Consider the following 14,865-nt stretch of genomic DNA (forward strand, 5'->3'; position numbering starts at 1 on the left):
CGGGGCTGGTACCTCGCCTGCTGCTCGGTCTCTATTAATGAACCAGCGTCTGCACATTTGACAGCTAGCAATAGTTAGCAGTACCAGAACCATTCACTGCTGCTCCTATTCGTTCTTTATGAGGCAGCCGTTTCCTGGCATGTGTAAGTGGTAAATGCATTGCAACCTTGTGGCCAGTGTGAACATAGCCTAACTACATACATACCATCCATTTCTAGTTGTTAACTACACAGCTGATTCTTTGTTGATTTGTGAGGGACAATATTATTAGAATTGCTATATTTCTGGTGATAAACTATAGGGAAGCAAGATGAAGTTAAGCTGCTACATTTTGGAAGCTTGTCCACTAAACTGTAGAGAAAAAATATTCCTCCAAATTTTAGCTACAGCAATGGTTTGGTGGTGATAGGTTAAAGCTAAGTCACATTTAAATGTAAATATTAAAGACACAATAAAAGAAAGTCTTTTTTTTCCCCAACTTTAGATTTCTAATAAGGATGGTGACCCTGTTCTCATTGCTTTAAAAGGCAAGGTTTACTTAAAGAAGGGATTTTTAGAACAATCATCTAAGGTATGTATCATGTCTAGTAATACGGTACATTGTGCTTATCTAAATGATTTAAAATAAACATCAATTAATTTGTCCTGGGTTGTGTAGGTCAAAGGGGGTGGGTTTGGGGTTAGGATCCTGTTTTGTAAATGTTTCTGATTTCCCATCATGATGTGTTCACCAGTATAGAGTACATACATTCATTGAAGCTTAAGCAATAATCTGATAATTACTCAGGTAAAAGGAATAAACACTCCAGCATGGGTGCATCTATTCCTGCATTGGAAAAGTTGTTTTTAAGTAAGAAAAAGAGAAAGATTTAAAGCTTTGGTTTTGGACAGGTAACTTTGTCTGAAGTTCCCTGAATCTCTGAAATTCAGGTAGAATGTACGCTTAGGTAGGGTTGTACAGTAAAAAGGCACTGGATCATCTTTGTAAAGGGACATATTGTGGAGGGAATGCTTGGTATTCAATCAATGGTGGTAAACTAGTTATCCATCCCTATTACAAAGAGATAATAAAATATCTGTCAAATAGAGTACTGTAGATTCGTTTAGCAGAAAGAAAGGAATTTAAAGATATATTCTAGGAGATTAAATTGACATGAATCCACCCTGATGGATTTATGAACAACCATGTGGATGGCTAGTGTACTTTCCTATGGAGCCGAACTCAATCCAGTCCCTATTTGTGTTCTACTAAATTGTGGTTTAGGAGCATTGTAAGTGGAAAAGCTTTATACTTGCCGATTAGGTTATGAGTAGGGAACATGATTGGGATAGAATAGGAAGCTCTAAGATCCCATCCAATCTCCTAATCCACATAACCAGAATCATTTGGTTCTGTAATTCTTGCGTAATAAATGGTGGTCAGTGGAAGCCATGCTCTGCCTCTTCTTGCCATGGCCTCATATCACATGCAGAGGTGGTGGATTGGCCATCAGCTCTTTATTTGAAGTTTTTGCATGTGTGTATTTGTTGCATGTGGTGACCAGGAACAGTAAACGTGTTTATAATTGAAAATTTTTTTAAAATCAAGGCCACTTATGGTTCTTAGTCTTGTGTTCGCTCAAACTATTTGACAGGCTGATTTATAGCACTGAAAGTATGTTTCAAGATACATTTGCAGCACAGCTTGCGAAAAAACATGAAATGTCAATGATTGATTGCAGCATAAATGCTTTTTCGCAATAGGCAGCCAATTTTGGTATTGTGTGCATCCCATTGTATTAATTTGTTCTATAAAAAAAAAAAAAACTGAACTGTTAACCCTTTTATGACCATAGGTAATGCTAAATCTAAATTTATCAGCATGTATTGATTATCCTCACAGTAAGAGACATGTTTGCTTACCTAAATATATTTTATATATTTAAACACAAACAGGGCTTTCCATAGTACATGTTTTTAATAAAAAAAAAATTGCTGTGCAATTTTGTTTTTGAAACTTCATATGTGTCAATTACAGTATTTACAAATGAACACTGTCATCATTACTGGCTGTAGTGACATTGACAGACTTCAGTTTATTTTGTTTTTGAAACTTCCAGTCTGTAAGGGATCAGAATGTCATAAGTGACCATGTGTTTAGGAACAACTTGATTTGATTCCCTATGGTCAGCAGGGAATAGAGCTACCAATTGCTGGTTGCTTTTGAAAGGACTAGTAAAAAGAAACATGAGTTTTGTGCTGATGAATATTAATGTACAGGTGATTAGAGACTAACCATTAAAGTCACATTGTAATATTTGCATTTTTTCTTTCATTCATTGTGTACAGTTGTCAGAAGAACTCCTGCAGTCATACCCTGAGATGGCAGAAGGACATTTTTTGGAGGGCATGATCTATTACACGCAGAAGAACTACAAAGATGCTGAAAAAAGGTTTGTTATTTCTTGTCCCCTCTAGGTCAACTTTTTAAGTACTGACTGTTACATAGAAAATTTGATGTGACTAGTTTGGGAAACAACATTTATTTCAGTTACTTAGCATTTATTTTAGGGGTTTGAATATTCAGATCATGCTACACAAGTAGCAGTTTTCACATTCAACTGGGTTTAAAATGTTGATGACATTTCACCAATATTACAGTTGTCTTCTGTTCATGACCTACATTAAAAATTGGTAGCTTATTGGAGTGGTGAATCATCCTCAGCTTTACAAAATAAATCTAGAGGTAGAAGACTAGATTAATATTAGATGCAATTTCTCAGTGTGATACATACACTGCAGTCTTCAACCCAGACTTTTTTTAAGCCGTTTGGGAAGAAATTGTAGGCGGGTGGCAGGCCCTGTATTGTGATCAGGGTTGTTGCCTTACCCCACCCTAAACAAATTATAGAAACCAAGCAGAAATCTTCTTTTAAACTATGACTGGAGTAAACTAAATGTTTGAATTTCTAATTATCCTGACTGTCCTGTATTATTTCTTTTCTTAGCCTTCTAAGTCTCTGTTGCCAGTTACCAATTAGAGACAGTTTTCATGTGAGTGTATGGAAGACTGAGACTGCTTACTGCTCCTACAGCCATGGGTTGTTTGAGAGGTGGAGACACTTAGAAGGAAAGAGCAAAGTCCAGCTGCTTATCCTGAGTGCCGTATATATGGCTCTTGTACTTGCATCTAGCTCATACTCTGCAGGCATGGCTTGTTTTTTTTTTTTTTTTTTTTTTTTGCTAGTGTCATGGAATGATGGATGTGTTTGAAAGACTCATAACCTGAGTTGTCTGTTCGCAACATGGCACTAGACATAGAAGAGTAAATCCTGCAATCCTTGGTGTTGCTGGAGCACGTTCCACTAATGATGTAGGATCCACATCTAGCACACTGTCTGTGCTAGGTGTGGATCTAGTGCTGGTTTCTTTTAGAAAATTTGTTTCTCACTTTGTGATTCCCCATAGTTCCTGCAGAGTAATCTGGCATCAAACCCAGGTTTTTCAGACCGTTATTTAAGCCCGTAGACATAAGGCCTTTCCTGTTTCCTGTGCTATGTGTTAGGTCTTTGTAAGAGCGTACTATAAACTATAAACTCCATTAAAGGACCATGGTTTTATACCTCTTTGTTTAAATTCATGATCTTGGTCATTTCTGCTTTGAAACTGAGACATGTGGATAGTAGAATGGGTTATCCTGGGTGGGACCACATGTTTTTTTTTTATTTGATATAATGCAGTCCTCCTAACGCTTGTAGCATAACTTAAAGGTATCAGATTCCTTTGTTATTTGGTAGAGTGCAAGCATTCTTTGGTAGGTTCTTCCAAAAATCTTTAATGAAGGCATCTAAAACATGTGTCATTTTTTGTATTCTATGTCCAGTTTTCAGAAGGCCATTGAAAGAAATCTAGAGGTTGCAAACTATTATTACTATCTTGGGCTCACTTACTGGTTTATGAGTGAAGAAACCAGGAGAGACAAAACAAAAGCTGTTACACAGTTTTTAAAGGTAATTAAACAATTTTTGTCTTTATATCATCAGGTGGTATACTGATCAGATGTAGATTGCTAGTTGATTGGCCTTTTGCCCATGTTACAATACAATGCCTAGTAAAATACATCTGCCCCTGGTAGCATGTCCATGTGAGGCCACTCCTTTTCATTTGTATGTTACAGATAGGCAAGCCTGAACCCTTTGTTTTAAATGGATGAATGATGTAATAGGAGATTTTCTGTTTTCTGTTTATACTGTTCTATAAACCATCATGATGTGGTAGAGGTAGTGGGCACAGACCTATTATTGGTTAAGCATTGGATCCTAACTATTTATTATGATTGGTCAGGTGGGTAAATATTTTGAATGTGAGAAGTGGTCTAAAACTGTATTACCTTGGAACTATGTCCTAATTTCGAGTTAGGCTTCAGCATATCAGCTCAACACAAATTTGGTATAGGCAAGGCTAAGGGGATAACCCCTACTGCTACTAGCATGTTTTTTTTTTTTTTTTGCTAGTGTCCTTGTAGGATGAACATCTTTTCTTCAAAGTTTGCTAATATTTCTTTAGATTTTCTTCTTTACAGCTTCTTTATCATCCAAATTTCAGAGTAGCGTAACAGTCTTGAGTCTGATGGTAGGCTCCTTTGAGGCAATACTATTTGTGCAAATTACTTCTTCCTCCTTGAACTCCCGGCAACTTTCGGAAAGAACCCCATGGATCCATGGAACCTTGGTTGAGAAACACTGCATTAGATCATTTTTCTCTCTTCTAAATTTTTTGTTGCCACCATCTCTGCAAGTATCTGAACGAACAGCTCTATGTTGCAAAGGTTTATTGTTTTTGAATAGAGATAAGGTAGTGGTAAAAGTCTAGAAGTCATTTTTACATAAGGCGGTTTATTGTTTTCACCTTAACCAGGATATGGGCTTCTGTGTCTCTGTCTAGCTCCTATTTGGGGAAAGTAAAACTCTCCCACAATTATCTGGAGCCTCATACTGTGAGAGTCTTTTTACCTCAGCCCCTGCTTCTTCCCAGGAAATTTTTTTTTCCTTTTTTGTTATATTGGATGGACCCTGCAGAGGTACTTCCACTGCTCTGTGTCATCAAGGACCCAATGGATACTATGTTGTCTCCTTTTTGGCCTTGACAATTTTTAAGGGATTGTTTCAGCAGATACTTTGTCAAAAACTGGTGACAAAGCCCGGGCTCGAGGGTGCTATAAGAAGGCATTTGACCTAGATGGCAAAGATGGAGAATCAGGGGCAGCAGCAGTGGACCTAAGTATGGAGCTTGGTGACATGGTAATTATTTTATTGATTTCTTAAAGGAAAACCATGATGATTTAAGGACAAATTAAATTATTTGTTACACAAATGTTACTACATGTTACCATTTAGTACAGGGGACATTTGTGACACTGAATTCACAAAGTATATTGGATTTTTCGGAAAAAACAGAGATGCTGTTTACCTAAGCTTTGTACACGCGTCAGTTGATTCTCGCCCAAAAAGAGTAGTCATGCTCAATCTGTGCGACAGATTAATGAAAGATCAACTAGTGTCTCCATTGAATAAAATGATGCTGTGTGTGCAGCGCTCATTTGTTCATCTCTTCCTTAAAAGGATTACAAAAAATGTTTACAGCGACAATAATTTTTTGTCAATAATCTAACATCTATACAGGGGTTTAGGTTTTGATGTCTCTAAGTAAAACCAACAACAAAAAGGAGGGGAAAGGAGTCATTGCTCCTTCAGTGGCGTGTGATTAATTTTCAGCGTTTATTGTTGGGAGGAGGGTATTCACTCACCTTAAATTTGAAGGTAGGCAGAAATAGAAAATCTATCTGCTAAATGTGAAGATGAAAAAGACATTGAATAACTTAGATCACCACAATCTGCCAAGTTTTAAACAGATTTTACCATCTTTTTAATAGCTAAAAATCTAAAGGGTGGCATGATTTTTTATGGGTTAGTTTACTTTGTTCATAGATCTTTGTCTTCTATTCTGAGAACGTTGCAGTATCTGCTGACAGAGCCAAAAAAGGATATAAATATGTTCTTGACCTCTGATGTTTTAGATTATGTTGCACTTCACTATCTGACAATGATGATGCGGGGTATAAAAATATAGGTAATTTGCTATATGCTTGTTTTATGTTTGGCTGTTCAGTTCTGTAATTTACCAAAAAATATTGTTTCTGCCTTTCAGGACACAGCCTTAGCTATTTTATCTGCCGTAACAGAAAAGGCAAATGCAGGAACTGCAAAATGGGCTTGGCTTCGGAAGGGTCTCTACTATCTGAGAGTTGGTCAACATTCTAAAGCTGTGTCTGAGTAAGTGTACAGTGCCATGATTACTAAACTTAACTCATTCATAAGTTAGTGGTCTGTATTGATAAGCCTTTGCTCATTTCGTTTATTTTGCATTCCTTTAAAAGTCTTTTGGAATGCAATTATACCTTTGAATCAGGTTAAATGCACCTGTCACTGAATTCTGAAAGATCTCAGAAGTGACTCAAACTAATGCTATTGACACTTTTTTGAAGCCAGGCCACACAGGCCCTAAATCTGTTTTGCACACAAATGTATTGCCCAATAATTTGTTTTACTTTCCAATTTTTAGTGTACGTCTAGCCACACCCTTTATAGTGTTGGAGAGAATAGAAAATATCAGAACCTCCTTTAGATTTTTCTGCCATCATGGGTGTAAACATACTTTTGGCCGTACAGTGATTGTAAAGGTCAGGTGTAAATAAAACAGAAAGAAACAGAGGGGTTCTTATGGCAAAAATGGGTATTTTAATAATGATCAAATCTTACAATACATTTCATTTATGGTGTCCAGAAACCATTGGCCAAATATTTTTTTGCCAGGGATTAATTACTTTGTCCTAAATTGCCAAGGTAGAAGTGTTTTGGCCACGGTGCAAATAATGGCTGCAAGGCTATTGCTCTTCTGTATGAGTCCAGAGATGAGCACATCATGAAAAATTGGAAATGTTAATTAAACTTTAGCCATATTTCTGTGTTTTACAGTGTTGCTATTTCTAAGTCAAATATCTATGATGAAGTGTAGCAACAGGCGAATGCTTTACCGTAGCCACAGTGTCCTTTCAAACGCTCTCTTCACAGCATGCCAGAACCTTTCCAGCTGCTTCAAAGCCTGTGTTAATATGAGTCTGAATTTACACATTTTACCAGTAAATCTTGTAATTTATTAATTGAATATACCTTCTAACAGTGTTTGTAATTAGTACTTGATGTGTTCAATGGCTCAGTATAGACTTTCAATATTACCAGTGTGCACCCATCAATAAACATTAGCTTTACAGTTAACCCTTGATTTTTTTAATTGAAATATTGTTTAATCAATTCTGTCTATTTGTTTTTCTCATTCTTAAATTAGCTTGCACGCTGCACTTAGAGCGGATCCAAAGGACTCCAACTGCTGGGAGTGTTTGGGAGAAGCCTACCTGAGCAGAGGAGGATATACCACTGCACTGAAATCCTTCATGAAAGCCAATGAACTGAACCCAGACTCCATGTACAATGCGTACAAGATAGCCTCCATCAAGCAGATCCTAGGGACCTATAAAGAGGCTGTAGCAGAGTACCTGCAAATTGTTAAGAAGTGTGGAGAATATGTGCCAGCACTAAAAGGTAATAGGAATATGGGGGTTTTACACATACACTAAACAAGAACGATGTTCAATATAGAGGATATAATTTTGTAGATGTAGCTGCTTTGTAACCGTGCTGCTACACCCATCTTTGAGCATCACATGATAGCACTTTATAGCCTTAAGTATGCACAGTCCATAAAAGCTTTCTTGCTCATTTCAACTCTTCCAAATGTATAAACGGTCAGCTGCATTAGGAGGTCCTTTCAAGTAATCTTTTTTATTTATTTGTGCATCTTGAACCATAACTGAAAGTCAGAAAATTTTCTTTCTAGATCAATTTTTTTTCTAACTTTCGATCCTTTCCTTTATTTATAGTATAATTAATTTATTCAATAAATATGGTTTCCACAGCTTTTTTTTTAATTAACTGTTGCTTTTTTCCCTTTCAGGTCTTGGTGAATGCCATTTAATGCTTGCCAAAGGTGCACTTGCAGATTTCATGGATGCCAAGGCAGTGGATGCTATAGAAAAAGGGATTGAATATCTGGCAAGGTTAGTGTCTTATAATTAGAGGTATTTTCTTATTTTCATTTTCAAGAAGATATAAAAATAAACATAGAGTAAAAAAATTCAGGTATCCTGAGGTATGCCGATTTTGCTACAGTTTATGCACATTATCTGAGACTATACTTCAGCCTCAGTGACATGAGTGGAGACCTGCACTTGCTTGCGGCTCATGTCCATCAAAATTAACATCTGGACTTGCTTTTTAAATAGAGGAACTTTCCAAACTTTATTTAAAACAGACATTTTAATCAGTGATTGCAATCTTACTAATAGAGGGATACAAAAGGATCAAAGATACACTTCAGTCAGAACCCTCTGATCTGAAGATAAATAAAAAAAAATTGACAGGTCAGTTAAAGGCTCCATCATGACATTCAGTCTTACCCAGGTGAGTTGTACAGACTCCATTTCTGTACTGAATTTGTTTACTCTGATTTCACTGCACACACTTACCTAATCACAGTGTGGATTAGAAAGTGCAGCCAGCCAAATATAGTCTGTGTCATGATTCCTGGACATCCAACACTGCTAATTTCCTTCCCAGTTGAACTATCCCTGGCTCTTTCCTTTTATTCATTAGATTTCAGTTCTTTCAACCATGGGGACTAAACATCACATGTGCTTGTTGCTACAGCATCCAGTTTTCAGGAACCTGTGTACAGCACCATGAAAGCCCCTCCCACTAGCCTTAAGACTTCCTGGATTGCAGAGCCTAATTGATACTGTCACTTGATTAAAAAAAGATATGTAATCAAAATATATGTAATGAAATTCAATTTTATTTAGGTATTGAATTAGTATTTTGATTGGCGGGGGGGGGGGGATAAAGCCAAACGTAGTTGTTGGCTCAATTATTGCTGCAACTCTGCACTTTTCCAAGATGATTGAGATTTTCCTATAGTAATCTTTAAATCTAGTTTCAAGTACTGGCCTTTAGAAATAAGACCGCTGGTTTCTATAGAAAAAACTTACGTTCTATTTTCGTAGAATAAGAAAACGTGCCTGTACAGAAGTACCAATTTAAGAAGTCAGTAAGGAGGATTATGGCTGTCTCTGGATGACACAAAGGGCTCTATTTATAAAAAAAAAAAATCATTCAGACATTCCTTCAGGCATTCCCTCGTGGGAATCTTCCAGGTACATGTGTATTGGCAGTAATTAATTCCCACCAGGAATGTTTGAGGGAATGTCATATTGCCTGTTTTATAAATAGAGCCCAAAGTTTACTTTCCATAACATTCTAATAGCTCAGGGACAGCTAGTACTAAAAATTGAAAAGTTTTTTCTTGTACTTTTTTTTCTAATAAAAATCAAACATTTATATTCTTTAGGTGTCAACAATAATGCTCTTGCTCAACATGCATTTATTAAGTCGATCCAATGTCAACCCAATGTGAGTACTGAGTTAATAAATCCCTCTATGCCATCAACATGTATTTCTTTCATGAGTTCCTGCTGTTTATAGCCTTTCTTTCTCTCTAAACAGAATGCTGTTGCATGGACTAATCTGGGTGCTCTGTATTTAGTGAATGAAACTATTGAGGTAAGAACATGCAGACTTTTTCTTCATCCTTGTTATGTACTCAACCTCTTTATTTCATAGGAAGCTACCTGGCAAAGAATATTTGTGTAAGAGTGTGGTATATTATAAATTCTTTTTTTTTATTTTTAAAGCTAAGCCATCAGGCTTTTAAGGTGGCCCAGTCTCTTGAACCCTCATATGTGAGATGCTGGATTGGACAGGTGAGCACAATTGTATATTGCATTGTATATATATTTACTTTGTTGCTTTCATATGAAAAGATAGTCATTGTATACAATACAGTACAGGCTATAAACAAATAGAGAATACCACTCCAAAGTGAGTATTTTTGATGTTACCAGTAAAGGTGCTGTTAATGCTACCGCAAAGAAAGCCATTGTAGATAGTTGTATATTCACAGTGTAATTTTTTGCAAAGCAGGGTACATAAATTTGTGGTATGATGAATTTGGTTTGGAGAAATTTAAGGAGGCCTGTGCAGAGCCATGAACCCTATCGAACATTTTTGGTATGAACTTGCCCAATGTGAGCCTGTTCTTTTGACTAAAAGAACTGCAACAATTTCCCCACAGACACTCTCTAAAAACGCTTCGCAGAAGATTTAAGACAAAAGGGTATATCAATGCTCATGGCTTTGGAATGGAAAGTCCTACGTTCCCATATAGGTGTGATTGTCCGGTATCCACAAACATTTGGCCTTATAGTGTACATATACGGCCCCTACCAAAGTCATATGTCTTTTACTACAGTCTAAGGTCAATTTTGGGAGGAAGCCAATTAGCCTAACTGCATGCTTTTGGAATGTGGGATGAAACCAGTGTACCCAGAGGAAACCCACGCAGACACAAGGAGAACCTGCAAACTTCATGCAGATAGTACACTGGCTGAGATTCAAACCTGGGACATAGCGCTGCAAAGGCCATAGTGCTAACCTCTTTGCCACCGTGCTGCCCCTTGTATACTAAAAAAAATTAACTTAAACCAGTTGTTATACAAAAATACTAATGCTTTTAACTGTTTAGTGTTCCTATTTTTGTAAATTCTGTGGTACAAAAATTTGGTCTGGTTGTCTCTTTTTGTAGGCCCTGATTGCAGAAACTGTTGGAAGCTATGAAACTATGGATCTCTTTAGACACACTACTGAGCTAAGTATGCATGTATGTTGATTTTAGTGCTAAATTTGCACAAAAAAAGTATTTCTGCCATAATTTGATTTAGATTTGTCCATAATCAGAATTTAAATTTGTCCATATTAATACAATGTATTTATTGTCTTGTTTATATTGTATAAAAAAATATTTTCCATAAAGTAAAATCTTATTATTAGCTGTTATTTTGTCCATCTTAATAGAGGTCACACCACTTTATTGGGCTCCAGGCTATTTTTCCACACATTTTTCTTTCAAAATGATTAGTGTCCATGGGTTTTGTACAGAATGTACCATTTTTGTACAAATTAATGATACATTGTTGACAATTTCAAGGCCAGCTCCAGGCAGGCCTGTAACATGTACAAGGAATGTACCTGTCCACTCATTGCAGTCACCTGCACTACAGTTGACTTGCCTCTTAAAAGTTTAGAATGGTGTCTTTCCATCAACTCATCACTTGGCACCTGGCCAAAGGTAAAGGGAATAATAGAACCCTCAGATTTGTTCACCTACCTGTTCCTTTTTTAACCTGTCATTACATTACAGCTAAAGTGGGTAGGGGTTGAAATTTTTATCCGGCAAGCAGACCATCTGGATACACAGGTCGCAAGGCACATGTTTCAAACACCAACAACAAAATGCACACCCCCCAGAGCAAGAAAAAAAGTCAGATTCTAAAGCTCCACATTTTGATATATTGGCTTTACAAATATAGCTTTAATATGAACTTATTTTTGTAAAAATATTTGTATTTCTTTTTTTTTTGCTTTTATTAGCAAATGCATTTTCCACTGGATTAATTTTAACACTACAATGTTGTTATAAAAAAATCCACTTTCTGTAACTAACTGTAACTCTATTTTGACAGTTTATAATTCTTTGTAGTTTCTATTAGGGTGGCCACAGTTGTATCATGTGTGCTAATAATCTCCATCACTGAATATTCATCAAATGCAATCCCTCCTGTATGTAATTGGAGCAGTAAATTGATTGATCTCTTTCTAAAAGATCTGTGATCTTCAAAAATATAATAATCACATCAATAATGGAATTAACTTTATAAATAAAAAAACTTTATAAATAAATTTTACTGGAATCCATTAAAATGTCATAAATATAGTTTAACATACTTAGAAACTGTTAGCTGGTTAAGACTAAATGATTTAATAAATCAGTACACCCAGCAATACCTGCGTATTTCCCCATGTTTTATCCCTTAAAGCGCAGTATAATAAAGATGAATTGCCAAGATACAGTGTGGTTCTAACTTCCAAACATCCTGTTTGGAGTGGAATATTGAAATTATTTGTAGTTCTTTGATGCACTAAAATTCCAATCAGTGCTGTTTAATGGTGGAGTCAAGAATCCCTGGTCTTTAAAGTTTCAAGTTAAGGATTAGGTGTTCCCAAAATATCTGGTAACATGAGGATTTTCCTGGTAAATAAAGTACTTGGACAAACAATTTATTTTGGCTATTTTTTTTTATCTTTTTTTTAACAGACAGAGGGTGCCAATGGATATGCTCACTGGGTCTGTACAACACTGCAGGATAAAAGCAAGAGAAATACAGAGCTGTATCGCTATAGTATATTGCAGATGAATGCCATCACTGCAGCTCATCTAGCCCTGAACAAATATACAGGTAATATATGCATTATAAATAATGGACTCCTCATGCAATCAAATCAGTTTCCTACCAGTAAAAATTGGTATAAAAAAAAGATTGCGGTCGATGCAGAACCTGTAGGGAGTATGGGATCTGTTATTTATTTGCTTTTTGTGAAATTTTAGAGCAATCCCTGTGCAATTTCCAATTTAAGGCCCACAGCTTACACAAGGCTCAGCTCTCTCTCGCTCTTTACCACTGCATGACAGTGCTTGAGTGGCCGTTCTCTAAGCACCAGCAATGGTATGGGCTTCTAAATAAATAACCCGGAGAGGAGAAAATTTGTGTATGTGTTTCTTGTGGAAACAGCATCAAAGTAAAATGTCTGCATGGCAGTTTTATAAGGATTACTGATCTACCCTAAGCTGGCCGTTTTTTTTCCTCAAGCTCTCCAGGCAGTGTACAACAGAAGTACACATTTAAGAACTGGTGCCTGTTCTCAGTCCTTACATGAATATAATCAAGAAACAAATGTAGCAAGAATTGGGCAATCTATGTTTAGGAATATTCCCAGGTCTTTGACTCTAAAAGTATTGATCATTGTAGCAGCCAGGCAGCTAGAATTTTCAGCAAGAGACCAGAAATATTATCCTGTATTCCTTTTGGAAGAATGTTTGTTTTCTATAATGGATTTCAATTCCTTAAATCAACAGACCGCATTCAAAATGACGCTGCAGCATTTGCTATGCTGGGATATTTAAATGAACACCTGAAGCTGAAGATCCAGGCTAAGGAAGCTTACCATCGGTAATCAATTTAGATTTGTACATATTAGGAACAATGTAAAAGGCTGGGTACACTCATGCCACTGTTTTATGGAGAGGGGGGGGGGGGGGCAACATATTTCACCTCTGTGCTCTCCCCCTTGACCTTATATAGTGGTCCTTGATGGATCCGTCCTGACGTATTGGGAGATAATCATCTGACATGTGTACACAGGCTAAGTGTACACCTATGTTTATGTCATTTTTCTGTTTGTTTTTATTTTAAAGCTGAAAAAATTACAACGGAACTACAGCTCAGTCAGGCATGGTTTATTTATTTGAATTCATATTTTCCATTCTTTTTATGAGTTTGTGTTTTTGTAATACATTGAGCCCCATGGTCATTTGAGCAACATGAGCAACCTATTGATTTTGCATCATGGTTTGAATTTCTTCTTTCTCTTTCATAGGGCTGTTTTGATTCTGCATGATAAAGAAGACAAAGAAAGCTTTAACTGTGCATTTCGAAATTATGGACGTTCACTCTGGTAAAAATTGTTGCACTCCTATGCAAATGTTTTTGGTGTGGATCAATTAAATAGCTTATTATTGTTTCTGTCCTCACTGGAGATTTTTCCTCACATCTGCCTCAAATTGAAATACAAACAATAACAAAAGCACCTCATTTCAGTCACTCATTTCCAAAGGTTTACTGATCATGTTGACCTATGTTTTTTAAGCTAACCTATTCTAATATGGACACATTTGTTACTACCCCCACAGGTAATTGAAAAAGTTCTTTATGATTTCTAGAAAGTTAAATAAATGAAAAGCAGTTGCTCCATGTATACCTGTGTGCCTTTGTTATGTAATTTCGCAACACAAGTGTGAAAGTAGTGCTTATATTATTCTAAAATATTCTGAATTGGCCTGGCCTGGACTTGTTTAAGCTCCTAGAAAAGTTAATAAATAATTGTATCACAGGGATTTTTGTAAGTTAGATTTTCTTTAATTAGTTTTACACATTACTCAATTAGTCAATAAAAAGTAATATCAAAGTCCCCCATATATATTAATCATTGCCACATCACAAAATATAACGAAACAGACAATTTTGAGGGAAGAGAAAAAGGGACTTTTAAGGCAAAATCCATAATTATGATTATGTGATATGCAAAAAGAGGAAAACCGTAATCATTATGTATTTTTGTAATGGAAACATTTTTTGTATAATTACTATGTTTTTAAAGAAATAATAAAGTTGTTTTTACTGTTGTGGATTTTGCCTTAAAAGTCCCTTTCTCTCTTCCCTCAAAATTGTCTACATTACTCAATTACTGCAAGTTTGAAAAAATGGGTTTTGAGTGCTCTTTTAAATGAGCAGAAAGTAGTTAGATGGTTTTAGTAGACTTTATTGAGTACTGGCTTCTGTCTTTTAGAAACTAAGAAAGACCTTTCTAGTGTTTTTGCTGAAATTTTACTTAAGGCAAAAGTAAACTAAAAAGAAAAAAAACTAACTTCCGTAGATCGCCCCAAAGGTTTCCTGGATTAAGTCCTACAGAGTCATTTTCTCTGCCTTTGTCCATTGAAGAAAAAGCTTCTTCAAAAAAAGATCTCAGACATGCGCAGAAGGAG

General features: G+C 36.1%; 1 protein-coding gene and 1 long non-coding RNA gene across 2 annotated transcripts in view; one reads left to right on the plus strand and one right to left on the minus strand.

The window, feature by feature from the left end:
* Positions 1-14,865, minus strand: part of LOC140334062 (uncharacterized) — a 420,558-nt gene that overhangs the window by 130,464 nt on the left and 275,229 nt on the right. The gene's annotated exons all lie outside the window — the stretch shown is intronic.
* SKIC3 (SKI3 subunit of superkiller complex) overlaps positions 1-14,865 on the plus strand; it is a 56,369-nt gene that overhangs the window by 16,513 nt on the left and 24,991 nt on the right. Inside the window, exons 12-26 of the mRNA XM_072413649.1 lie at positions 485-571; positions 2,329-2,432; positions 3,863-3,989; positions 4,924-4,975; positions 5,137-5,279; positions 6,187-6,311; positions 7,384-7,637; positions 8,050-8,147; positions 9,381-9,560; positions 9,654-9,710; positions 9,842-9,910; positions 10,792-10,866; positions 12,361-12,502; positions 13,180-13,273; positions 13,701-13,778. Of these exons, the coding sequence (XP_072269750.1) occupies positions 485-571; positions 2,329-2,432; positions 3,863-3,989; positions 4,924-4,975; positions 5,137-5,279; positions 6,187-6,311; positions 7,384-7,637; positions 8,050-8,147; positions 9,381-9,560; positions 9,654-9,710; positions 9,842-9,910; positions 10,792-10,866; positions 12,361-12,502; positions 13,180-13,273; positions 13,701-13,778 (1,685 nt within the window). The remainder of the gene's footprint in view (positions 1-484; positions 572-2,328; positions 2,433-3,862; positions 3,990-4,923; positions 4,976-5,136; positions 5,280-6,186; positions 6,312-7,383; positions 7,638-8,049; positions 8,148-9,380; positions 9,561-9,653; positions 9,711-9,841; positions 9,911-10,791; positions 10,867-12,360; positions 12,503-13,179; positions 13,274-13,700; positions 13,779-14,865) is intronic.

The sequence above is a fragment of the Pyxicephalus adspersus genome, chromosome 6 (genome assembly GCF_032062135.1).
Source record: "Pyxicephalus adspersus chromosome 6, UCB_Pads_2.0, whole genome shotgun sequence".
In the NCBI taxonomy this organism is placed as follows: Eukaryota; Metazoa; Chordata; class Amphibia; order Anura; family Pyxicephalidae; genus Pyxicephalus; species Pyxicephalus adspersus.